Consider the following 26,954-nt stretch of genomic DNA (forward strand, 5'->3'; position numbering starts at 1 on the left):
TGGGTCAGAACGATCGGATCAACCCTTCTCCTCGGCCAGAGTGTCCAGTGTGCGCTCTGAACAATTCGAGAGCGAAATGCTCTGAATTTACTAATTTACAATCTGACAACGTTCTGAATTTACAAATGCCCAGAGTGCACTCTGGCACTCCAGAGTGAATTTACGAACGCACCCTAGTCTGGTAATGGACCAGGTGAAGGAATCTGCATTGTAAGTATCAATTGGATCTTTAAATTCCTTATTTTCAAATACAGATGAGAAGTGCACAGAGGTGAATTGTACTTTTTTTCACCAGATGCAACCTTCCAGTGACTCCTATGCCACAATTCAACAATGGACCAAATTATTTGAGCTGAAAATAAAAATTATTAAAAGCACTCCTTCAGTTGTCAGTCATGAGTCATTTATTAAAACTTTTCAAAGTATACTACAGCATGCTATTGTGTAATAGTGTTGAACTTTTTAGTGTTATGCATTGCATTTGAATGTTGCCTAACTACCGTATCTAAGGTAAATGTATACATCTTGTATTTCATAAAAATAAATGTCAACATATACTTATGAAATATATTTTGGAATATATTTTGCTAGCTACCACAGCATGTTGTCAACATGTATTTCTAGCCCACACATTTGCATATATGGTCAATAAATATCTGAATATTACATGTATGTAAAATGCATATTACCACATATGGATAAGTAATACATGTAAATATATGCACATATGTCAAATATTACAACATATATTTTTTAAATGGGCAAATTTTAATATAAGAAAATATATTTATGAAATATGTGACATAAGTAATAAATGTATTTATATTTATTTACAATTCTAGTACATATATTACATATATGTATTTCAAATATTACGTTTCAGTATGGGATGTTTGGGGTGATAAACTCACCATCTCCATGCACAGTGTTCCCTGGAGGTATCTTTCGTCATCCAATGCAGTGGAAAGAAAAATAACATTACTTTAAGCTAAAATATAATTCATTGTGCCCTGGGATAGGCCCTAGCTAGCCTATGTCTGAGCACAGGAGTTGCAGCCATTGATTTATGGAAAACAATACAAGAAATGCACTAAACTCACCAAATGATTCGAGGAAGAATAGTCACACGATCACATTCGTAAAAATATTATTGCGGTTCGGGTTTATTCTGCTGTGACTGATACCATGACATCATGAAACCTCAGGTCTTCAAGATACCTGTTGATGACTGGAAACTGTGCGCGTCCCCCGCCCCTTGTGAGGAGGAAGCTACTTTAAAAAACGCCCATTCGCAGACAAATCCCCATTATATTCAAAGTGCGGCTATTCAACAGGTGTCTGAGAAATAGTCCCTTTTGCATTTTACAGGCAAAACTCGCAAATTAGGTTTATATTTCGCTGTCTACTTTCTAAAACAATTTTACAACAACAGATTTACAAATAGCTTCTTTTTTTTAAACATCCATTGTGTGAACGCGTGGAGGACTACTTTTCTCAACCAGGTGGACAGTAATTTCCTTTTGTTCCAGCCAAACAATTTGACTTTCTACCGGTTTTACAAGGACAGTGACTTTCCTAAAACTCCGTTTGACTCAAAGAGTTCATAATGGCCAACTCGGGACTCCAGATTCTGGGGTTTGCCTTGTCGCTACTGGGTCTGATCGGGTTAATTCTAGGCACAATCCTGCCCCAGTGGAAGATGTCCGCCTATGTCGGGGACAACATCATCACAGCAGTGTCTATGTACCAGGGATTATGGATGTCTTGTGCATTTCAGAGCACCGGCCAGATCCAATGCAAAGTCTACGACTCAATTCTGCAACTTGACAGTAAGTAGGCTAATGAATTTGTTTTAATATATAAACGTGTGTGTGTGTGTGTGTGTGTGTGTGTGTGTGTATTGAACGTTTGCCTTGCCCCTGTATGGATCTTAGTGATTTGAGTGCAATAGAACGTATTATGTTGAACATGCTGTATGAATTTTTAAGGCGAGGGAATTAACACTGCTATGTGGATGAGGCATGCACCTTGCCCAATATTGGACTAAAGGAACCTAACGTCAAACCTTAGGAGTCTTACATGTTCTGTTTAGGGCGAATTGGCTCCAGGCCAAAACTACCAAATACTCCATCTAAACGTGAATTGATTCTCAATTGCGCTATGGTTCTAGAAACAAATTCCTCTACTATATATCAACTTCAGAAATGCAAACTACACACTTACTGTATACTTAACACTTGCAGCAGACCCTAATTTTCATTGACAAAAAATGTCTGGCCTCTTTCGTTTACACACAGGTGTTCAGAGACAGATAATTGGCACAGGTAGTCCAAACAAATGTTTCAATAAACAAGCGTTGTAACATGTAACCCTAAACTTATAAAGGTGTGTATGAATTGAAACTTTTTGTTTTTGAAAATAATTTCGCTCCGATTTATGAAATGTCCTTATGCTCCCAAAACCTACTGCAAGCGATGCGTGTTAATGTTCAGACCGAGCATCGCTGCTCTTAACAAAACTGCCCCCTACAGAAGATTCCTTCATCCAATGACATTTGTGTAATTTGATGGAACAGATTCATGACAAGGGCTAGCATGCGCCATGTATTATTGGCAACCTGATAATACTATGAAATTGACACACCTTGTTGCTGGATTTATGACTCATATTTAGTGTCCATGCTCAATGTAAACTTTTGGTTGCTTTGTCCATTTACTATTCAACTCAGACACTCTGCGTGCCATCCATTTTAAACATTTTAAGTTCTTTATCCCTTTCTCTATGGGGCGATATATTTCATTTTTAATCTCACTTTCAGTTCACTATCTAACCTCAGAATACAGCAATCTGGAGATATAATCAAACACAGGCCACTGAATGAATGACTTGTATTCACATTGGTTCGTGGCTATGGCTGGTTTGTGCTGTTAACACGGTAATGATTATCCAGTCTTTCATTGTCCTGTACTGGGCTATGCCATGTTCTCTTCTGCCTGCGGGGAAAAACCCTTATAGGCTAGTGCTCCATGGACGTGTTGCAGACTAGTTTCATAGATTAGACGTAACATAGTAAACGTAAATCTGGAACACTCAGATTAGTATGATGTGTTGAGCTGGACACTGCTTTCATTTTTAACAGAAACCTTTTGCACAAAGTCTTTTCAATGTCACCAGTTTATTTTTGGATGCAATGTTCAGACATTCACAGAAGCGACAGAATAACACTTCTCATCCAAACCGGAAAATGTAGGCTACATTAGTCGTAGCGTTAACTGTGGAAAGGTGGCCTAACACAAGCAGTCATATTTAGCCAACTCTTGTCTGACAGAAACCATTCTATGAATTAGCTAATAGCAATTACTATGTACGATTCATCACATCACGGGTGAGCTCACCAGTGATCAAAATAATTGAGAAGCACTAAAAATGTAAAGTAAGCCGACGATGGGTAGTTTGTGCGCGCCACCATGTGTTCTTTTTTTATGTTGAAGGGGGTATGTCATCTACCATCATTCACTTTCCTTCACCTCGTTTTGTTATTCATTACATTACATTTAAGTCATTTAGCAGACGCTCTTATCCAGAGCGACTTTCAAATTGGTGCATTCACCTTATGATATCCAGTGGAACAACCACTTTACAATAGTGCATCTAAATCTTTTAAGGGGGGGGTTAGAAGGATTACTTTATCCTATCCTAGGTATTCCTTAAAGAGGTGGGGTTTCAGGTGTCTCCGGAAGGTGGTGATTGACTCCGCTGTCCTGGCGTCGTGAGGGAGCTTGTTCCACCATTGGGGTGCCAGAGCAGCGAACAGTTTTGACTGGGCTGAGCGGGAACTGTGCTTCCTCAGAGGTAGGGGGGCCAGCAGGCCAGAGGTGGATGAACGCAGTGCCCTTGTTTGGGTGTAGGGCCTGATCAGAGCCTGAAGGTATGGAGGTGCCGTTCCCTTCACAGCTCCGTAGGCAATCACCATGGTCAATCACCATGGTCTTTATTCATCTTTGGTCTGATAGTTTGACAATCAGAATGCTTTGTATGACGTCAACAAACATGGCTGTTAATTAGCTCATCATAATCCGTACAACCTTCAAAGTATTTTACACGTGTCCATTACAATCTATGCAAGATTTGTCAACAGTACTTGAAAACATGTAAACACATTGTTCTCCAAACATATGGTGTGCAATAGAAATGACAACGCCAATATACAGAAATTATAATGATAACATAATAAGGCACTTACTTTGATGGCAACGCACATGTCAAAAGCTATTATTAGGAAGGAAAACAACAATGAAGGCAATAGGTGCGCCACCCAGAAAATGTGCAGGGGGGTTTGCAAGTTCTGAATGATCATGCTGTTTAATCAGCATCTTGATATGTCACACCTGTGGATGGCTTATCTTGGCAAAAGAGAAATGCTCATGAACAGGGATGTGCACAAAATGAGAATCTTTTTGTGCGTAGGTAAAATTTCTAGGATCTTTTATTTCAGCATGGACCAACACTTTACATGTTGTGTTTTGTTCAGTATACTTAACATGTTGGCTAGCCTTTCCCCTAACTTTTAATCTTAACCCAAACCCCTAGAGCTAGTTAACATTAGCCACAACAAATTGGAATATTGTACAGATTGCGATTTGTAACATGTCATATGAAATGGGTAATGGACATCCACAAATTAATACATACTATTCGAAACGTAATATATCATACTAAATGGAGTGTCTTGGATTTACATATAAAATAATAGGAAATACTCTGAGACCAAGTTGGGTATCGAGGGTGTGCGAGCTGCAGGCATGGGGGTAAATATCACGTTTATCATACTCTGTTTAGTCAACACGCCAGTGAATGGACTCCATATGCAGGGGTGGCACTGTATGAAACTGCATGCACAGAGAACTGTTGGCAAGGAGTATACATTCTATAACCTATATTGAATAAAACTGGCAGCAATGTTCTCCTTTTTCATCCTACCCCACTAAAGACCAAGATCAGTTTAGTAGGCGTATGATCTGATAATGATCAGGGCCCGGTTTCCCTATAGCGATGGCGCTTCCTAAAACGGCCAACGTAACACCACGCAGAGAGAGTGGTCGCTAAGTGCGTCATTGGAGCATGTCGATACTGGTAGGATCAAAAGAAAGTGAGCGCTGCTTTTGGATCCGCTTTCTCCCTAAATCTTTCCCTAACGTCATAATTACTGAGAATTATTACTCTCAACTCGGTGTCCAAGGGAAATTGTATACCTGCTAGTCTCTTTTTTTCAATAGCCCGCTCACTTTTACAGCCTTTCCACTGTCTCTTCAGGTAAATGTCCGGGGGTGTTAGAATGCGATTAGCCTATACCAAAACACCGAAATCAGTGTAAATCATGACATTGCCGTATTTTAGACATGGAGCTAAAGCAACATGTTAGCCTCTGACTACAGTACACTTACTGACCACTTCCCCCTGATTTTAAATTGCTTGATCCTATATCTTATCAATTAGTCTTGTAAAATGTAAATGTATTCTATTGTCATTTCTCTATCCACTATCTCAATGTAAAAATGTATCCTCCATTACTCTTCATCGGTATACACCCTGTGCTGTCTAGATGTAGAGTTAAGTGTGTGGCTTACTGTGGGCGTGCCATCTATTCCACTCATGTCTTCTGACACTTCACCTATGGTACACCTGTGAAGTTCCCTATGCTCCCAGAGTCCAACTGCTTGAGTTCCCTAGACTGTTTTATGTTTTTTTTTGTTTTTTTTTTGTGTCTGTAAAGTACTTTGTTTGACTTGTGTATCAACAACACCTTTAGAAAAGGCTGTATTTTTTAATAGACTCCTTATCGCTTACTCTCTTTTGCTTATATGCTTTATCGTATCTGCAAACATGAACACAAGCCAGTTCTGATAAGCACTTATCAAACCAGTGGTCAGATGTAACAAGTCAGAAAATTATAGCTTGATATCAACTTTATTGTGCTGATAGCCGGGAGATTAAATATTGCCAGATATGAATAAGGCATTAGGTTGTGCCAACTGATTACTTTAATGTCCTCATGCTGTCCTGGTAAGTGAGGATTGCAGAGTATGCCTACAGTTTTTCTCATGCCAATACTGATTGGAGCTTTTCAGAACCACGGCCACATTTTAATAGTAGTTTCAAATATTGCTATGTTGTCTAAATGGTTCCTGAATTTTTTTGGGGTGTTATAATGCAATATTGGAGAACTTTGCTGACTTCAAGGCAGCCATTTTGACTTGGGCTCTTATGAATGTGCTCAATGTCAGTTGTAAGCTAAATCCATATCTATCTGCTGTAAGAGGGTCTAGCTAGCCAATAGAGGAAGGAAATGTTTTTAGCGGCATGGAGAGGGAGTGTCTCCCTCAGTGTAACACAACTCCCCCGGTCTCAAGACCGGTCTGACCGGTTCCTGGCTGACTGAGCCAGGGAGAGGTGGCACACAAACACACGGGTCATTCTCACGAAACTGTAAAAATAAAGATGTATTCCGTCATTTTTCACAATTTCCTCTTGAATTACTGAGATTAGGATCTTTATGTAACTATTTCATAGTTATTATTTTAAATGATCAGGTAATATGCGTTTTTCCACAATTGTCATTACATAACAAGTCCAAAAAAGTGATAAGCAAATCAGTATTTCTAATACTTATATTGCTCCTCTAATGAATCAAATCAAATGTTAGTTGTTACATGCACCGAACACAACAGGTGTAGTAGACCTTACAGTGAAATGCTTACTTACAAGCCCTTAACCAACAATGCAGTAAAGAAAATACCTACAATTACGAAAAGGCCTGAATTAAACATAAGACTGGGGGAAAAAAACAACAAAAAAAACCATGCATTTTTATAATTTCATTTGAAAAAGATGTATACATTTTTCCCAGTTTGAGCTTTTTAGTGGGGTAAAAGGTGGTGGTTGAGAATAAGAACCTTAGTCTAAAGGCGTATAAGCAAATAAATTAACTCGCTGTGCTCATCTAAGGACTACTTCCAGATGCATCATGGGTGAATAAAACTTTATTTAGAAACTGATTGGAGTTTTTTACAGGAACTTAAGTGTTATGGTAATGACAGACGTTCACACACTGTTTGTACGCAATAAATATTAATGTAAACTTCAACTAGTACATTTGTTTTTGATTATGGACAAACTACAGCAACATTTGGTGTTTTATTAAAATAAATTAGGTTTTTCTAAAGTGTTAAAAAAATATATATATTTAATCCGGACGCCTAACGGTAATGAGAATTTGAGGTGAAATTGTACAATTCAGGCACATTTATGTATTTAAAATAACACTTTCCCTAAAATGAGATCTTAGTCCTCCAGAATGGTAGTTGATTTTTTTCAGATGCATCATGGTTTGTTTCACAATTTGCTACAGACATTTTAAAACTGCTTTCATGAGAATCACCCACCCACACACACTCCACCCTCGAGGGTTTCCGTTGGATATGGTTACACCCATAGAGATCGCAATGTTGTATCTGTGCCATTGTGGCGTCTGTGACAGCATGGGCAGCACCATGGAGCCAATCTAATTCTAAAAGTAGTACATCTTCTTTTGATGTTTGTAAAGCTAATATTGGTGACTTACCACCACTTGAAGTGCTGGAGTTTTGAACTAAATCTTGTCATTTATTGTGGCCACTAGACGGCGGACAAATAGCTTAAAGCCATTTACAAACTAGGCAAACCAATTTGAAGAAGACTATGCTCTGATCATTGTCTGATCGCTCCCCACCCACTTGACTACTTTAAAATGGTGAAAGCTCTCAATGGCAATGTTCATGCAAAACCGTGTTTTTTCCATGTAATGCACCTGCCTACAGGAGAGAGAGTGGTTGAGGCAGAGACAGGAGATCAGTGTGGAATGGTTTCAGTGGCTACTGCTTTCAGGTCTTAATAACCTGGCTATTAAAGCTAAACATGGCTATTAAAGCTAAACATGCCTATAAAATTAAGTTAAGCCTTTTATTCCTATGACCAAACCAACTTGTGGCAGAGTTCTCTAAAGTCTGTGGATAAATCAAACATTTGTCAACTAACATGGTCATTCATTCACTAGACCATTTGTACTTCTCCTTCCTCTATTAAACTATAACTTGTCTCTCAGTTGAAAAAAACTAAAATAATGTTTAGTAGGGCATATCACCCTAAAGGGATAACCTGGTGTATTAACCCTGTCCTCCCCACCTCTACAGGTGCCCTCCAGGCAACACGTGCCCTGATGATTGTGGGCATCATTGTGACCGTGGCTGGACTGGGGGTGGCAACCATGGGAATGAAGTGCAGCAACTGTGGAGGAGATGACAAAATAAAGAAGTCTCGCATCACCATGACTGGAGGCATCATCCTGCTGATTGGATGTGAGTTACCTTGAAATCGGCGGATATGTCATTTGCTCTAAATTCTCTGTATGATCGGATATTTTAACCTCCATTTTTTTTCTCCCTCTCCATAGCTCTGGCTGCAACTATTGCCTGCTCGTGGTTTGCTCATAACATCATCAAAGAGTTCTACAATCCATTCGCCCCTGTCAACTCCAAGTAAGTACTGCTGAATCCCTCTATGGCCTCCTTCCGTTCTTTATTGCCCCTCTCATTACCTGGAATCATTAACTCACCGTCTTGGAGTTGGTGAATGATATAAGTTGCGGTCCATTTTCTGTTACGTATGTAATTGTACTGATACCAACACAAACCCTCTTCTCCTCTAGGTATGAGTTTGGTTTAGCCATCTTCATTGCCTGGGCTGGAGCCTTCCTGGACATAATCGGCGGTGCCATGCTCGCAGCATCATGCCCCAAGGGGAAACCTACACCCAAATACCCCATCGCCGCCACCCGCCCCCCTAGCAGCACCAAGGAATTTGTCTGAGCAGGAGCTCGCCCCCCCCCCACCCTGCTGCCTGGAGGCTGAAGGGAAAGAACACATGTACCACTGTAACAACAGTTACACATTGGTCCAACTCAACCTTGTCATTTGGTCTCTGCCAAGTCCACCTAGATAGCATTGTCTTTTTTGAATTACGTATGTTTTACATTTCATCTGCGGTGTACCCTCCATTACTGATATTGTAAGGATGTAATTTTAAGATCTGTTTTTTATGTTACGGTTTTTGAGGACTACTCGTGATCTTTACTTGTAAGGGAGAGCAGATGGTGAGCATCTGCCTCTGGGAGAATGGTTTTTATATCCCCCTCTCACACCATCACTCCACTTTTCCCCATGTCTATCACTGTAGGCTACATGGACAGGCCAGATGATTGTAATGATGAAAGGGCCATCATGATTTGGTATTGCATTACAATAGCTAATCCTCCCACAACATCTTCTAGGAACCAGATGGACATCTATTGTCTGACTTATGCTAGATATTTTTATTTCAATTCTTAAGACAACACAATACGAGGTACCAGAGACTTGTATGATTTGAAGGTCTGGGACGGAGTCCTCCATGTCTTTACAAGATTGACAATTTGCTGTAGTTCAGTTATTGCCATTATCAGTGGTAAAGGAAATCGGTGTGACGCATTTGGTGAAACATTTGACTCCATACTCTCCCTTAGGTCAGGTTTTTTATTTTTTTATTAGCTAGTAGCCTATAGTAGGTGTGCTTCAAAGAGATGGTAAAATTGTAATCCTTGCTGTCACATTCAGAATATTCAACTTGTTGTTTTATTTTAGTTATTTTTATGAGATTTGGCTTCTGTAAATAAAGTTGTGGTTTTGGGCATACTTTGTGATTCAATACAAGATATGCAGAGACGTTTCTATAGTCTTGTCTAGTCCTATCCTGACTAGCTAGGTTGCTTTGTAATCAACCGGATGTGAACTCGGCTGAAATGTTTTAAAAATATATATTTCACCTTTATTTAACCAGGTAGGCCAGTTGAGAACAAGTTCATTTACAACTGCGACCTGGCCAAGATAAAGCAAAGAAGTGCGACCAAAAACAACAGTTACACATGGTATAAACAAAAGTACAGTCGTCAACACAATAGAGAAATCTGTATACAGTGTGTGCAAATGAAGTAGGGTAAGGCAATAAATAGGCCAATAGTGGTGATGTAATTACAATTTATCAATTTACACGAGTGATATGTGCAGATGAGGATGTGCAAGTAGAAATACTAGTGTGCAAAAGGGCAGGGAAAAACAAATCTGGGGATGAGGTAGGTAGTTGGATGGGCTGTTTACAGATAGCCTGTGTGCAGGGACCGGTAAGCTGCTCTGACAGCTGACGCTTAAAGTTAATGAGGGAGAAAAATAGTCTCCAACTTCAGTTATTTTTGCAATTCGTTCCAGTCATTGGCAGCAGAGAACTGTAAGGAAAGGAGGTGTTGGCTTTGGATGACCAGTGAAACATCAACTCAGCAAAAAAAGAACCGTCTCATTGTCAACTGCGTTCATTTTCAGCGAACTTAATGTGTAAATATTTGTATGAACAGAAGATTCAACAACTGGGACATAAACGCAACAAGTTCCACAGAAATGGAATGTGTCCCTGAACAAGGGGGGGTTAAATCAAAAGTAACAGTCAGTATCTTGTGTGGCTACCAGCTGCATTAAGTACTGCAGTCCATCTCTTCATGGACTGCACCAGATTTGCCAGTTCTTGTTGTGAGATGTTACCCCACTCTTCCACCAAGGCACCTGCAAGTTCCCGGACATTTCTGGGGAGAATGGTCCTAGCCCTCACCCTCCGATCCAACAGGTCCCAGACGTGCTCAATGGGATTGAGATCTGGGCACTTCGCTGGTCATGGCAGAACACTGACATTCCTGTCTTGTAGGAAATCACACACACAATGAGCAGTATGGCTAGTGGCATTATCATGCTCATGTCAGGATGAGCCAGCAGGAAGGGTACCACATGAGGGAGAAGGATGTCTTCCCTGTAACGCACAGCGTTGAGATTGCCTGCAATGACAAGCTCAGTCCGATGATGCTGTGACATACCGCCCCAGACCATGACGGACCCTCCACCTCCAAATCGATCCTGCTCCAGAGTACAGGCCTTGGTGTAACGGTCATTCCTTTGACAATGAACGCGAATCCGACCATCACCCCTGGTGAGACAAAACCGCGACTCGTCAGTGAAGAGCACTTTTTGCCAGTCCTCTCTGGTCCAACGACGGTGGGTTTGTGCCCATAGGTGACATTGTTGCCGGTGATGTCTGGTGAGGACCTGCCTTACAACAGGCCTACAAGCCCTCAGTCCAGCCTCTCTCAGCCTATTGCGGACAGTCTGAGCACTAATGGAGGGATTGTGCGTTCCTGGTGTAACTCGGGCAGTTGTTGCCATCCTGTACCTGTCCCGCAGGTGTGATGTTCAGATGTACCAATCCTGTGCAGGTGTTGTTACACTTGTTCTGCCACTGCGAGGTCAATCAGCTGTCCGTCCTGTCTCCCTGTAGCGCTGTCTTAGGTGTCTCACAGTACGGACATTTCAATTTCTTGCCCTGGCCACATCTGCAGTCCTCATGCCTCCTTACTGCATGCCTAAGGCACGTTCACGCTAATGAGCAGGGACCCTGGACATCTTTCTTTTGGTGTTTTACAGAGTCAGTAGAAAGGCCTCTTTAGTGTCCTAAGTTTTCATAACTGTGACCTTAATTGCCTACCGTCTGTAAACTGTTAGTGTCTTAACGACCGTTCCACAGGTGCATGTTCATTAATTAATGGGTGGGTGTTGCTATGGTGATCAGTGAGCTGAGATAAGGCAGAGCGTTACCTAGCAAAGACTTATAGATCATTTTAAAAATAATTTTATAGTCAATTTTAGATTAAGTTTTGTGGAAAAAACTGTGGGGGCGAAATATATTTCTCCCATGGGCAAAGAAATTCAAAAGGGGTGATGGTTTTAATTAACAGAAATTTTGATCCAAACATGCAAATTGTCCAAACAGATTATCAAGGTAGATGGATTATTTTAAATGTTATTGGACAATAAACAGATATGGCTTATTAACCTATACGGTCCGAATAATGATGATCCAAGCTTCTTTGAAAATATATATAAGAATTTATCAACTCTACAAGCAACACTAGACTCTATTATTATGGTGGGAGATTTTAATATGGTCTTAAATACCTCTATGGAAAGGAAATCACACTACAAACTATCACCCTCAGGCACTTAAGGAAATCATGAATTTCATGGATATATTGGAATTAGTGGATATATGGAGACTTAAATACCCTGACCTAGTGAGATATACATGGCGGAGGCTTAATCAAGCTAGTCATCTTGACTACTTATGCCATTCTCTCTGGCACCAAAAGTTTAAAAAGTGTTGATAGGGGACAGAATGCGGTCGGATATATTACTCTTACAGAATTTCCACGTGGGCGAGGATATTGGAAATTGAATCAAAGCCTACTAGATGATAAATTGTTTAGAACTAGGACAGAAGAATCTATAACTGACTTTTTCAGACATAACATAGGTACAGCAGATCCCCTTATTGTATGGGACACTTAAAATGTGCCTTTAGAGGCCATGCAATTCAGTACTCATCTATAAAACAAAAGCAATTTAGATCAAAAGAGTCCATATTAACAAAGGAAATTGAAGGACTAACAGTACAGTTAGATAGCAATAAAAACGGTACCATAGAGGCACAGAATAAGTTAGAGGAAAAACAAAAAGAAATGGAGGAACTTATTCAAGAAAGATCCAGTGTAATATATTCTAAAAATAAAGTGAACTGGATGGAATATGGGGAAAAATGCACCAATTTTTTTTCCAATCTTCAATATAGAAATGCTACCATGTATTAAAACTTGTTACAAATGATGGAGTCACGCATGATTCACCAAATGATATTTTGAAAGAGGAAGTAAAGTACTTTAAGAATATGTTTTCATTTCAGGCTCCTCCATCTCCACTAACTGAAACTAATTGTATGGATTTTTTTCCTAATAATAATGTAAAATTAACATTGTACAGAAAGACTCGTGTGAAGGCCAAATTACAGAGGAGGAACTGCTTGATGCAATTGGGGCCCTTAAGGATGGGAAAACTCCAGGGCTGGATGGCATACCAGTGGATGTATACAAAACTTTTTTTGATATACTCAAAGGACCATTATTAGCATGTTTTAACCACTCCTATATAAATGGTAGATTATCAGACACGCAACAAGAAGGTCTGATATCATTATTACTGAAACAGGACCCAAGTGGTATTTATAAAGATCCAGTCCATTTAAAAAATTGGAGACCTCTTACACTTCAGTGTTGTGATGCAAAAGTCCTAGCAAAATGCTTGGCGCATAGAATGAAAAAAGTATTGTCAGATATTATTCATCCTAATCAGACAGGTTTTTTACATGGACGATACATTGGAGATAATATAAGACAAGAACTGGAAACAATAGAATACTATGAAATATCGCGGACACCAGGCCTGGTTTTCGTAGCTGATTTTGAAAAGGCTTTTGATAAAGTACGACTGGAGTTTATATATAAATGCCTAGAATATTTCAATTTTGGGGAATCTCTTATAAAATGGGTTAAAGTTATGTATAGTAACCCTAGGTGTAAAATAGTAAATAATGGCTACATTCAGAAAGTTTTAAACTATCTAGAGGAGTAAAACAAGGTTGTCCACTATCGGCATATCTATTTATTATTGCCATCGAAATGTTAGCTGTTAAGATTAGATCAAACAATAATATTAAGGGATTAGAAATCCGTGGCTTAAAAACTAAGGTGTCATTGTACGCCGATGATTCTTGTTTTCTTCTAAAACCACAATTAGAGTCTCTCCACGGCCTCATAGAGGATCTAGATACTTTTGCTATCCTCTCTGGATTAAAACCAAATTATGATAAGTACTATATTACGTATTGGATCACAAAAAAATGCACATTTTACATTACCATGTAGTTTACCAATTAAATGGTCTGACGGAGATGTGGACATACTCGGCATACAAATCCCAAAAGAAAGAAATGATCTCACTCCAATACATTTTTATAGAAAGTTAGCAAAAATAGATAAGATCTTGCTACCATGGAAAGGAAAATACCTGTCTATTTGTGGAAAAATCACCCTGATTAACGCTTTAGTCATATCACAGTTTACCTATTTGCTTATGGTTTTGCCTACACCTAGTGACCTGCTTTTTAAATTATATGAACAAAAAATATTCAATTTTATTTGGAATGGCAAGCCAGATAAAATTAAAAGGGCCTATTTATATAACGAATATGAATTCGGAGGGCAGAAATTATTAAATATTAAAGCATTAGACCTCTCACTAAAGGCATCAGTCATACCAAAGTTATACTTAAATCTAAACTGTTTTTCTAGTAAATTGGTACGAATGTCTCATCCTATGTTCAAGAAGGGCCTTTTTCTCTTTATTCAGATTACACCTGCCCACTTTCGGTTGTTTGAAAAGGAAATAATCTCCAAAATATCTTTATTTTTTAAACAAGCCTTAGAAAGTTGGTTGCAATTTCAGTTTAATCCACCTGAAAAGACAGAACAAATAATACAACAAATATTGTGGTTAAATTCAAATATAGTAATTGATAAAAAAACTGTATTTTTCGAAGAAATGTTGAAAAAAGGTATACTTTTAGTGAATGGTATTATAAATAGGACTGGTGGTGTGATGTCACACATGCAGCTAACACAGACATATGGAAATGTCTGCTCTACCCAAAATTACAACCAATTAATTGCAGCATTACCACAAAAATGGAAGAGGCAAGTAGAAGGGGAAAAAAGTAAGGAACTTGTATGTCGGCCCTGTATTAAAGAACATAAATGGTTAAAGAAAAGTGTGATAAATAAAAACATATACCAATTTCATTTAATGACCAAAAAACTGACAGCTGTGCCATATAAATTGCAAAATAGTTGGGAAGAGATTTTCGATGTACCCATTCCATGGCACATGGTTTATCAATTGATACACAAAACAACGCCGGATTCAAAACTTCTAATTTTTCAACTTAAATTACTATACAAAATTCTTGCAACTAATAGAATGCTACATATATGGGGGATACAATCTTCCCAGCTCTGCAGATTCTGCTGTGAGGAGGCAGAGTCATTAGATCATTTATTTTGGTATTGTCCATATGTAGCTCGTTTTAGGTCACAGGTCCAGGAATGGCTGAAGAATTGCAACATTTGCCTAGAACTAACGCTGCAGATAGCAATACTGGGTGATTTGAAAAGCCATAGTCAATCAATCAATAATATAACAATTATTTTAGCAAAAATGTTAATTTTTAATTTACAATCTGTAGAAGCTATGAGAATAGAAAGGTTCCATTGTTTTGTGAAGCATCACAGCACAGTTGAAAAATATATGGCAAATAAAAATCCGAAATGGATGATGTTGAGAGATAGATGGGAGGGGTTGAATGGAGCTGAAGGGTGGGACTAATAACAGGATAAACAATGTAAAACATACGGGGTCTGTAAAATGTATATAGGTTCAGAACCTTTGTGAAATAGCACAGTTACAAATAGAAATCAAACTGGATGGACATCAGAAATAGAGGAAGGACTAAAAACAAACAAAAAAACTATTGTAAAATAGACTGTGTCTGTAAAATGTGTATAAGATGAATAAATTGAAGGTAACTCCCAAAAATGTTTCCAGTTTACTCCAATTGGGGGATCGGTGGTAGGGTTTGCGGGGAATAATAATAAATGTATATTCTTTAAAAAAGTATGTATGTTTATATAGGTATGTGTATGTATATATGTGTATATGTATGCATGCATGTATGGATATATATATTTACCCCAAAAATATATGGGGGATTGGAAATGATGCAGACAATTACATTGATGGAAGCAATATTCTTTCCGCAATATTAAGCTGATCCACCCCCCCCAAAAAAAACTTATAGATGACTTATAGATGACCTTCTGGATGACCTTATAAATGACCTGGAGCCAGTGGGTTTAGCGACGAATATGTAGCGAGGACCAGCCAACGAGAGCATACAGGTCGCAGTGGTGGGTAGTATATGGGGCTTTGGTGACAAAATGGATGGCACTGTGATAGACTGCATCCAATTTGCTGAGTAGACTGTTGGAGGCTATTTTGTAAATGACATCGCCGAAGTCAAGGATCGGTAGGATAGTCCGTTTTACGAGGGTATGTTTGGCAGCATGAGTGAAGGAGGCTTTGTTGCGAAATAGAAGCCGATTCTAGATTTAATTTTGGATTGGAGATTTAATTTGAGGAACTTGATACAGTAAGTTGTGGGGGGGGGGTGAATTGCAGTGTTGTCTTGTGAGATCTTCGGGGTGGCGTTGTAGAAACTGAGCTTTACCCCAAAGTCATTCTGTCCTTTTAAAACTTTCACAAAATACCAAGCCATTGGATATGAGAGGCAACAATATACATGTCCTGTCCAAAATCAATCCCGAACCTATTCCTTAGGCACTTCTTGATCCAACAGAATTGTATGCAGTTTGGCTGTAACTCACCCTTTGCTAGGCAAGTTTCCATAACGTAATGTACACTCCCCTATGTATGTAAATAATGTATTGTCATTTTGGAGTCCCTTTTTTTAGTTCCTCAGACGTTATCATTATTCACGATTCATTCATTATCTGTATCCATGGTAGCATCCACATTAATGGAGAAGTGTTCAGAAACCTATTATTTAAATAAAAGTGAGTCCAAAATGACACAATACATTTTTTTACCATTAGTTTCTATTGGGCACAATCTGAAACACAACCAAAACAAACTTCAAAGTGTCATGCAACTCTAACATGCAGAAGGGGTGAAGTCAGGCGCAGGAGACTCAGGTACGTGAACAAACACGTTTAATGAACACAGTCTTAAAGTGCCGTAAATATAAGGTAGGGTAACAAAAAGCCAGCAACAGGCAATAACCCAAAACCGGGTCGGGACACAGCCCAGCAAAACCCGTAAGCTTGAACGGCAGAGGAAAACTCGAATCCCCAACCTACAATAAAATGACACAAATAATCCTGCACAATCCCAAACCAAAACAGACAGACTAAATACCCCCACTAATGAACTAACACTAAACAGGTGCTAACATAAAACAGACATCACCAAGTGAAAATGAAAAGGAGATCGGTGGCAGCTAGTAGGCCGGCGACGACGACCGCCGAGCGCCGCCCGAACGGGGAGAGGCGCCACATTCTGTAGCCGTTGTGACAGTACCCCCCCTCCCCCCGACGCCGGCCTCGAAGACGACCCGCAGGGCGAGGCGCACGGCGATCCGGATGGAGGCTGTGGAATTCCCGCAACAGTGATGGATCCAAGATGTCCTCCACCGGTACCCAGTACCTCTCCTCCGGACCGTACCCCTCCCAGTCCACGAGGTACTGCAGGACCCCTACCTGACGCCTGGAGTCCAAGATGGACCGGACTGTGTACACCAGGGCCCCCCCAATGTCCAGGGGGGGCGGAGGGACCTCCTGCACCTCAGCGTCCTGCAGTGGACCAGCTACCACCGGCCTGAGGAGAGACACATGAAACGAGGGGTTAATACGGTATTACGAAGGGAGCTGTAACCTATATCACACCTCGTTTATTCTCCTCCGGACTTTAAACGGCCCCACAAATCGCGGACCCAACTTCCGGCAGGGCAGGCGGAGGGGCAGGTTCCAGGTTGAGAGCCAGACCATGTCCCCCGGGGTAAACACGGGGGCCTCACTGCGGCGGCGGTCAGCGCTCTCTTTGTGCCGTCCAACAGCCCGTTTAAGGGATTCCTGGACAGCGCTCCAGGTCTCCTTAGAGCGCTGTACCCAATCCTCCACCGCAGGAGCCTCAGTCTGGCTCTGATGCCAGGGCACCAGGACCGGCTGGTAACCCAACACCACCTGAAATGGCGACAGGTTAGTAGAGGAGTGGCGGAGAAAGTTCTGCGCCACCTCGCCCACTCTCCCAGCCGGTCCTGGCAATAGGACCGCAGAAACCTGCCCACATCCTGGTTAATTCTCTCCACCTGCCCATTACTCTCGGGGTGAAAACCTGAGGTCAAACTGACCGAAACCCCCAGTCGCTCCATAAACGCACTCCACACCCGGGACGTAATCTAGGGACCTCGATCAGAGACGATGTCCTCAGGCACCCTGTAGTGCCGGAAGACATGGGTAAACAGGGCCTCTGCGGTCTGTAGGGCCGTAGGAAGACCGGGCAAAGGGAGTAGACGGCAGGACTTAGAGAACCGATCCACAACGACCAGGATCGTGGTGTTCCCCTGAGACGGCGGGAGATCCGTGAGGAAATCCACCGACAGGTGGGACCATGGTCGCTGTGGAACGGGGAGGGGCTGTAGTTTCCCTCTAGGCAGGTGTCTAGGGGTCTTACACTGGGCGCACACCGAACAGGAGGAGACATAGAGCCGCACGTCCTTCACCAAAGTGGGCCACCAGTACTTCCCTCTAAGACCCCGCATCGTCCACTCAATCCCTGGATGACCCGAGGCGGGTAGCGTGTGTGACCACCGGATCAGACGATCACGGACACCGAGCGGGATGTACCTCCATCCCGCGGGACACTGAGGTGGAGTAGGTTCTGACTGCAACGCCCGCTCGATGTCCGCATCCACCTCCCAGACCACCGGTGCCACCAGACAGGAGGCTGGAAGTATGGGAGTGGGGTCGATGGACCGCTCCTCGGAGTCATGGAGATGAGACAGTGCGTCGGCCTTGGTGTTCCGGGAACCTGATATGTACGAGATAGTGAACTGGAATCTCGTGAAAAACATAGCCCACCTGGCTTGGCAAGGGTTCAGTTTCCTCGCCGCCCAGATGTACTCCAGATTACGAAAAAAAAAGAAATGTATGCATTCACTACTGCTGTAAGTCGCTCTGGGTAAGAGCGTCTGCTAAATGACTAAAATGTAAAAAAATTACGGTGATTAGTCCAGATGAGAAAAGGCCCCTTAAGCCAATGTCTCCACCCCTTCAGGGCCCTGACCACGGCTAGCAACTCCCTGTCCCCAACATCATAGTTACGCTCCGCCGGACTCAGCTTCTTAGAAAAGAAAGCACAGGGGCGCGCCCGAACGCTGTGATAGCACGGCTCCAACCCCAGCCTCGGACGCATCCACCTCCACTATGAATGGCAAAGAGGGGTCCGGATGCGCCCGCACTGGGGCTTTGGTAAACAGAGTCTTCAGCCGACAAAAGGCTCCGTCCGCCTCCGCTGACCAGCGCAGCCGCACCGGGCCCCCCTTCATCAGTGAGGTAATGGGAGCCGCCACCTGCCGAAAGCCCCGGATAAACCTCCGGTAGTAATTGGCAAACCCTAAGAACCGCTGCATCTCATTAACTGTGGTCGGAGTCGGCCAATTACGCACGGCCGAAATGCGGTCACATTCCATCACCACCCCGGATGTGGAAATGCGATACCCCAGAAAAGAGACGGCTTGTTTGGAGAACTCACATTTCTCGGCCTTGACGTACAGGTCATGCAGCTAGTAGGCCGGCGATGACGACCGCCGAGCGCCGCCCGAACGGGGAGAGGCGCCACCTTCTGTAGCCGTTGTGACACAAAGCTTGATGTAGTCATTGTGTGCTAGGATATGGAATCCAATACTAAACGTTTGACTACTTTAAAGTATTTGGAATTTGTCCAAATACTTATGACACCTTCAGATGGGAGGACTAGATAAAAAAAAGTGTTTGATTTGTAAACGGATACACTATATCCAAAAGTATCTAGACACCCCTTCAAATTAGTGGATTCGGCTATTTCAGCCACACCCGTTGCTGACAGGTGTAAAAAAAATTGAGCGCACAGCCATGCAATCGACATAGACAAACATTGGCAGTAGAATGGCCTTACAGAAGAGTCCTGACTTTCAACATGCCACCATCATAGGATGCCACCTTTCCAACAAATCAAGAAATGGGGTTCTATGGCTGAGCAGCCACACGCAAGCTTAAGATCACCAATGGCAATGCCAAGCTTCAGCTGGAGTGGTGTAAAGCTCGCCTCCATTGGACTCTGGAGCAGTGGAAACACTTTCTTTGGAGTGATGAATCACGCTTCAGATACGTGAACAAACAGTCTGGCAGTCTGATGGCCGAATCTGGGTTTGGCGGATGAAGAACGCTACCTGCCCCAGTGCATAGTGCCAACTGTAAAGTTTGGTGGAAGAGGACTAAGGGTCAGGGGCTGTTTTTTTCATGGTTTGGGCTAGGCCCCTCCAGCATGACAATGCCCCCATGCACAAAGCGAGGTCCATACAGAAATGGTTTGTTGAAATCGGTGTGGAAGAACTTGACTGGCCTGACCTCAACCCTTTCGAACACCTTTGTGATGAATTGGAACGCCAACTGCAAGCCAGGCCTAATCGCACAACATTAATGCCTGACCTCACTAATGCTCTTGTAGCTGAATGGAAGCAAGTCCCCGCAGCAATGTTCCAACATCTATTGGAAAGCCTTCCCAGAAGAGTGGAGGCTGTTATAGCAGCACAGGGGAGACCAACTCCATGTTAATGCCCGTGATTTTGGAACGAGATATTCTCAGAGCAGGTGTCCATATACTTTTGGTCACGTAGTGTATGTATGAAAAAATGCATATGGGGGGCACGCATCACCGGGTGCACGCTGCACTCGGTGTCAAAGGAAGGCCAATAACATCATCAAGGACCTCAGTCACCCAAACCACGGTCTGTTCACTCTGTTACCTTCTAGCAGAGACCGAGAGACTGAAAGAAGCAGTTTATCTCCATGCCATCACTGATGAACAGCCATCACTAGCCGGCTGCCTGCCCGGTACTTTGCCCTGCACCTTGAGACTAATTCCCCATTTACAGAGTCATTGAACACGGGTCACCTCATATTCTGTTGTTTACTCACTGTGTAAGTATATACTGTATTCTCAGGTCAGCCTTGGTAGTACGGCGCCCCTGGAGCAAATTAGGATTAAGTGCCTTGCTCAAGGTCACATCAAAATATTTTTTTCACGTTGTCGGCTTGGGTATTCAAACTAAACCTTCAGTTACTGGCCCACAACGCTCTAACCACTAGTTTACCTGCTGCCATAACAGCTGCAAATCTGTGTATGCAACCAATAAACTTTGATTTGAAATACCCTCAAATAAGAGGTGACATTCTGTACTGAAACATTAGATCTCAAAACCAAAATGCTGGAATATAGAGCCAAATTAAATGTTTTAGCTTCACTGTCCAAATAAATATGTAGGGAAGGGTACATCCACAAAGTTCTCTCAGATCTACATGTTGCCTACCAAAATAACACTTCTCCTCAAACCAAAAATGTTCTCATTGTCTTCAACAGTGATCTTGTGACTTAGGTTAATTTCCAAAGACTACCCAAAAATAGGTTCATTTCCAAAGACTACCCAAACAGGTTTTATTCCAAATGAATTACAAGTCTGTACTAGTTGAGTGAGACAAAAGTTCTGGGCAGAGCACTGTGTTCCTTTGACTTTATCACCATCTGGTGGTACTCTCACTGTACAACAGCATATCACATTCCAAGAAGTATAATCAAGGTTTTACAATAATACATGCCACTTATCAGACTCTTTCATACAAAGTGTAAAAAAAAACCACCCACTTTAGTATCAGTTCAAGCATATAATTTATTTTTGTTTTAATGAGAATTGAATTACTGTAACTGGAGTTGAAGTAGTCCTAACCCTTTTAGTGATAATAATTGTATAACTTTACAGCTATCGGGAAAAAGTCTGAGCCAAACTGACCAATGGTTCCATATTAAAACAATGTATTCCTCACAGCTCCTTCAGTCATACACCAAATACCGAACTTCTCCTCCGTGTTGCGATCTACTTCATCGTTCTGATTCGTAACTGGGTTTTACATGAACCACCAAAATGAATGATACACCAAGAGCAGAGGTAGGCAACTTGTCTGAATGTCATATGATTTTTTTTGTTGTTGACCAGATTAGATTATTATGGTGATTGGTGAAGGACATTGGACAAGAAGCTAATTCAAAAAAAAAAAGGTGTCTTTACACCTCTATTCAGGGATACATTGAAGTTCACTAGTTCACAGTGAGAACTCCTTCGTCTAGGAGCTCAAGGGTAAAAAATAAACTACATTACAACACAGGCAGGGTATAGGCCTACTAAGCTTCTAATTAGGACATGCATGACAAATGAAAGTCTACAGTGTATCTATCTATCTATGTTTTAGAACAGATTTTACAGACACTTCATTTGCACCAAAACGAGACAGTGTTGTCGACCATCAAAGGCTAAAATAAAGTGTATTTGTCAACATAATATGTGAAACAATGAAAAGGCATAGGTCAACTCATTTTTAAGGGGCAGGTCTTGATGGGTAGGGCCTTCTCGTATGTGCTTATGTTTCAGCCTGTCTGGCTCCAAATCTATCCAACTTGCTCCCCTCCTGTTGAAAACCAGAACAGCAGCAGAGATGCACCGTGTTCTCTCTACTTCCTTGGGACACCCACCTTCCCCCCAGGAAGAGCTAAACTACAGGTGATGCGCATGCTGCTATTGTAAACTTTGCAATGGGCACCTGAACTGGGTATGGTCCGGAACAAGTGGTATTCGCTTCAGAATTTCACAAATGAGCACGATAGCTTCTTGAGGTCTGGACAGTCTGACAGTGTTCAGGCAACAGGAGAGATATTGATTGATATGGGGAGGCCATTGTTGTTCATGACGTCATCCAAGTCCTCATCCTCTATCACCACTGTAAAAAAATATATATGTATAAAATGCAGGAAAAAAGACATACAAGGTTCATCTGATTCTGTAGAATCATACAATTAAAATAAGTACATTATCTGGTCTGACTAACTTAGTTATTTTATCGGTAAACCTAGAATGAAACTATATTTTAGACAAACTATATTTTCAGTTTCTTTCGTCTCAATTCTCGTTCCTTATCTTTTGCTTGCTTCATCTGCCGCACTCACCTCTCTTCGACCGTCCTATTTGCCCTAGCTTCGGGGCCCGTTGGCCTCGTCTCCGCTGGGGGGAGTCAGAGCTCAGCACACCCCTGTTGAATCGACTCCCCAAACCAGGCACCTCACCAGACTCGAGTGGGATTACTGAGCTGGGCTGGAGTACGCCAGAGGGGGGTAGAAACTCGGGTATTCCCGCTATTCCGTACATTTCCACTGGTTGAGGTGCGCTTTCACGGTTCTTTCGGTTTTTCTCTGTCTCTAGAATTCTCGACACATCAGCAGCGTCTGAGCGCTGCTTCTCCTTGTCCTTGCTTCCACAACAGTACAGCATGCAGGATACCGGCAGATATTTTAGTGTTGATGAGATAAATGTCGTTGTTCTTGGCTAAAGACGTAGTTAAAATGGAGAATGTGGTAGATAACAAAACTCATGAAAATCAACTGAATACATATTTCACACTTTACCGGCACAGTATCCCTGCTGATCCACAACACATTTCTTTCCATAAATGTCAGACTATTAAATTACAACATTCTAGAGGCAAATCAAAACGAAAAATATCAGCCTTTGAAACTGTCACACTAAATTTGTTGACGTCTGCAGACCAAGACGCTTGCTCGACCATTGCGCAAAACTTATCCCAAATGCATTTCACCATCAATATGGTTTCAGAATGATTCACTTTTCAGCTACTCTGGTAAAATATTGGTGTACATTATTTCAAACCTTTTCTATAACTAGTGGTCATTGCAGAGAGTCCTCTTCACATACTCCCCATTGCGATGTGTTGTTGTGATTTTACAGTTGAACATATGCCCACTCCCAGTACGCACAGTTTCGACGTCTTAAAGGTGTAGACCGTCAATGATAAATGCGTTATTACAATCCGGGATTTCCCAAACCCGCACCTGATAGCGTCATGATGAACGAATTGAAGTTGCAGGAATTGTGGCAACATGTTAAAAAAAATAATCGATCACTCATACACTCGTATTTATGGAATTCCATTACAAACAGGTAAATAATAAAGAGACTATAGAGGTTGTAAATCTGATCATAGTCACAGCATTAAACAAGTGCCTCCATTTAGCTGACTGGGTGGAGGTAGAACAGACATAGTTCGGGCAGACACAGTCACAGAATAGGCCTGCATATTTCAGGCATCTGGCCTTATTCATTTAGATGTGTTAAATTGGTCTTTCTGTTTCTATGAGTCATCAAACTTTCTGATGAAGGTGTTATTTGGAACCTGCATGGTATTCAGCTTTATATCCTGCTTCTCATGGTGAGAGAATGTTGGAAAGACTTGGTGTAGTACATGGCAGGACTAGCTGGGTTTTGTATTGCAACACACTTATGTTCAACATGTCTGTCCATTCACTCCCCTGGTGCAATTATATCCCACGTGTGAAAGGATTTGTCAAAGTAGTAGGACAGTTCTATGTTTGATTATCACATCTCCATTATTAATGTCCTTCCTGGACATCCTCAGTTCCTGGAAATGAGAGGTCGATAAAAGGGGAAAATGCAATGAAGCGTTTTGGTGTTGTGACCCTAATATCTTCCTGAACATGTTGGGTGCACAAGAGTTAAAATGCTAATCAACATTTTTTAAAGTCACTCTAATAAAATTATTCTGAGGTAAGTTGATCTAATATTTGGTCATTTAAAAACATTTATATATAATCAGTTATCCTGCTACACCCATTTTCTAAAAACCACATATACACTTTTACCATGCTTTGCTATTTTTTGTGCCAGCAATTGGACACTGTTCTTAGGTCAGACTAGTTACCCAGCCTGGTTTTGTTTACTTTTACATCATTTAGCAGTCACTATTATCTAGAGTGACCTATAAGAGTAATTAGGGTTAAGTGCCTAGTTGGTCTGGGGATTTGAACCAGCAACCTTTCAATTACTGGCATTGTGCTCTAAACCGCTAAGCTACCTGCTTAGCAATTAAGAATAGATGCAACATAGTAAACATAAATCAGGGACACTCAAATTAGTACAATATTTAACACGAACGACTAGCAACCCAAAGGTTGCGTGTTTGAATCTCACCACAGACAACTTTAGCATTTAAGTAACTTTACAACTACTTTCAACTTTTTAGCTACTTTGCAACTACTTAGCATGTTAGCAAACCCTAACCCAGGGGTGCCCAACCAGTCGATCGCGATCTACTGGTCGATCGCGGAGTGCTTGCCAGTCGATCATGAGATGATTATACATCTACTAAAATTCAGCCACACAAATCAATGCCTATAATCTCTATCTGTTTTAATGTTTCGACAGTCCTCCATTCACAGCAATGTCTAAAAAGTCATGTTATTTACATGAAATATGACCAGTCCCTGCCCACTTATTGACTGACGTATGCTTAGTTAGCGCGGTCAGATGCCGCCCACCAACTCCAAGTCGAGGTAACGGTGATGCCAGGCAGGTAGCTAGCTAGCTAACTTTGTAGCTAGATTCATTCTTAAATTGTTTTTAAGTTGTGTGGTCGACAGCACCAATAATGAGTGAAGGGAAGAATAGAAAAAAAAGAAAACGTGTCATTTCCACAAATAATTATTTTATTATAATTTTTTCGTCATGTCAAACTCAAAATGTGTGTCTCATCTGCCATAATAGCATCGTTATCCCAAAGAAAAGTAACATAAAACAACATTTTAAAACCACACACAAAACCCAGGAAAGAGATTCTCCAGCAAAGACTGAATTACGAAGAAGAAAGGGTACAAAAACTAAAGAATCAACTGCCAGCGCAGCAATCAATTTTCACAAGGCCTGTGACCAAAGGGAAGGCGGCAACCATAGCATCTTATCGTGTGAGTCGCGTTCTTGCTAAGCATAAAAAGTAATTCAAAGATGGGGAGACGATTAAGGAAGCATTTATTGAGGCTGCCATCAATGACATTCAGTTGTCCAGAAATACTGTGACAAGAAGATGTGAGGGAATAGCAGAGAACCTCGAGGATCAACTGAAGAAGGATATTCTCAACTGCAAGTGTTATTCCCTCCAGTTTGACGAGTCCACAGATATGGTAGATGTGGCACAGTTATGCATTTTCATCAGAATGGTATTTCACAACATGAGTACAAAGAAGGAACTACTCGCCATTTTGCCACTGAAAGGACACACTAGGGGCAAAGATATTTTTCAAGCTTTTATGGAGTTTGCTAACAAATTCCAACTGCCCTTTTGTAAGCTTGTCTCCATTACTACTGATGGGGCATCCGCTATGGTAGGCCGCATTAGTGGGTTTGTTGCATTGTACAAGCAGGTTGATTCTTTCCCGGATTTCCTTAGTTATCACTGCGTAATTTATCAGCAAGCTTTGTGCAGGAAGATGTTAAACATGAAAGAGGTGATGGATGTCGCGACGAAGATTGTGTGTTCTATTCGAGCAAGAAGCCTACAGCGGAGGCTATTTCGGGCTCACTTAGAAGAGACTGAAGCGGGGCACACAGACCTGCTGCTGCACACGAATGTGCGGTGGCTGAACCGAGGTACATCTTTAGGGAGATTCAGTGAGTTGTTGCCTGAAATCAAGGAGTTTCTCAAGGTCTCCAAACATGCAGAATATGTACAGCTAGAGGACACACAGTGGCTTCTGGATTTAGCTTTTCTCACTGACCTAACTTACATGCTTAATAAACTAAATGTAGAGCTGCAAGGAAAAGGCAAACATGTAATCGACATGATCAGCTCTGTGAACACTTTTAAATGCAAACTACAACTGCTCACAAGAAAGCTGCAACGTAAGGACCTGCACTTCTTTCAACACATGCATTCAGAACCTGAACGTCAGGGCAAGGATACAGCACAGCTTGACAGTGCACGCTAAGTGGAGCAAGTCCAGAGCATCTTATCTGAGTTTGACAGTTGTTTCACTGACTTTGCATCACTTGAGCCTATTGCCACTTATATGTGCTTTCCGTTTGGCACAGACATAAATCTGGAAGTCATTGACTCCAAAATGGAATCACCTTTTCAGTTGGACACAACAATAGCA

At 41.5% G+C, this 26,954-nt stretch overlaps 1 protein-coding gene and 1 long non-coding RNA gene across 2 annotated transcripts; one reads left to right on the plus strand and one right to left on the minus strand.

The window, feature by feature from the left end:
* The first annotated feature begins 1,295 nt into the window (after positions 1 to 1,295).
* Positions 1,296 to 9,762, plus strand: LOC106603209 (claudin-7-B). The gene is made up of 4 exons (XM_014196563.2): positions 1,296 to 1,829; positions 8,229 to 8,393; positions 8,489 to 8,573; positions 8,744 to 9,762. The coding sequence occupies exons 1-4, from the start codon at positions 1,607 to 1,609 to the stop codon at positions 8,901 to 8,903; spliced, it is 633 nt and encodes a 210-aa protein (XP_014052038.1). The 5' UTR covers positions 1,296 to 1,606; the 3' UTR covers positions 8,904 to 9,762.
* Positions 9,763 to 21,594: 11,832 nt separating this feature from the next.
* Positions 21,595 to 23,752, minus strand: LOC106603210 (uncharacterized). Its single transcript, XR_001328388.2, has 2 exons — positions 22,941 to 23,752; positions 21,595 to 22,714 (listed from the first exon to the last, which is right to left on the minus strand). It is a non-coding gene; the product is annotated as an uncharacterized lncRNA (long non-coding RNA).
* Between the last annotated feature and the right edge of the window lie 3,202 nt (positions 23,753 to 26,954).

Source organism: Salmo salar, chromosome ssa04 (genome assembly GCF_905237065.1).
Source record: "Salmo salar chromosome ssa04, Ssal_v3.1, whole genome shotgun sequence".
Taxonomy (NCBI): Eukaryota; Metazoa; Chordata; class Actinopteri; order Salmoniformes; family Salmonidae; genus Salmo; species Salmo salar.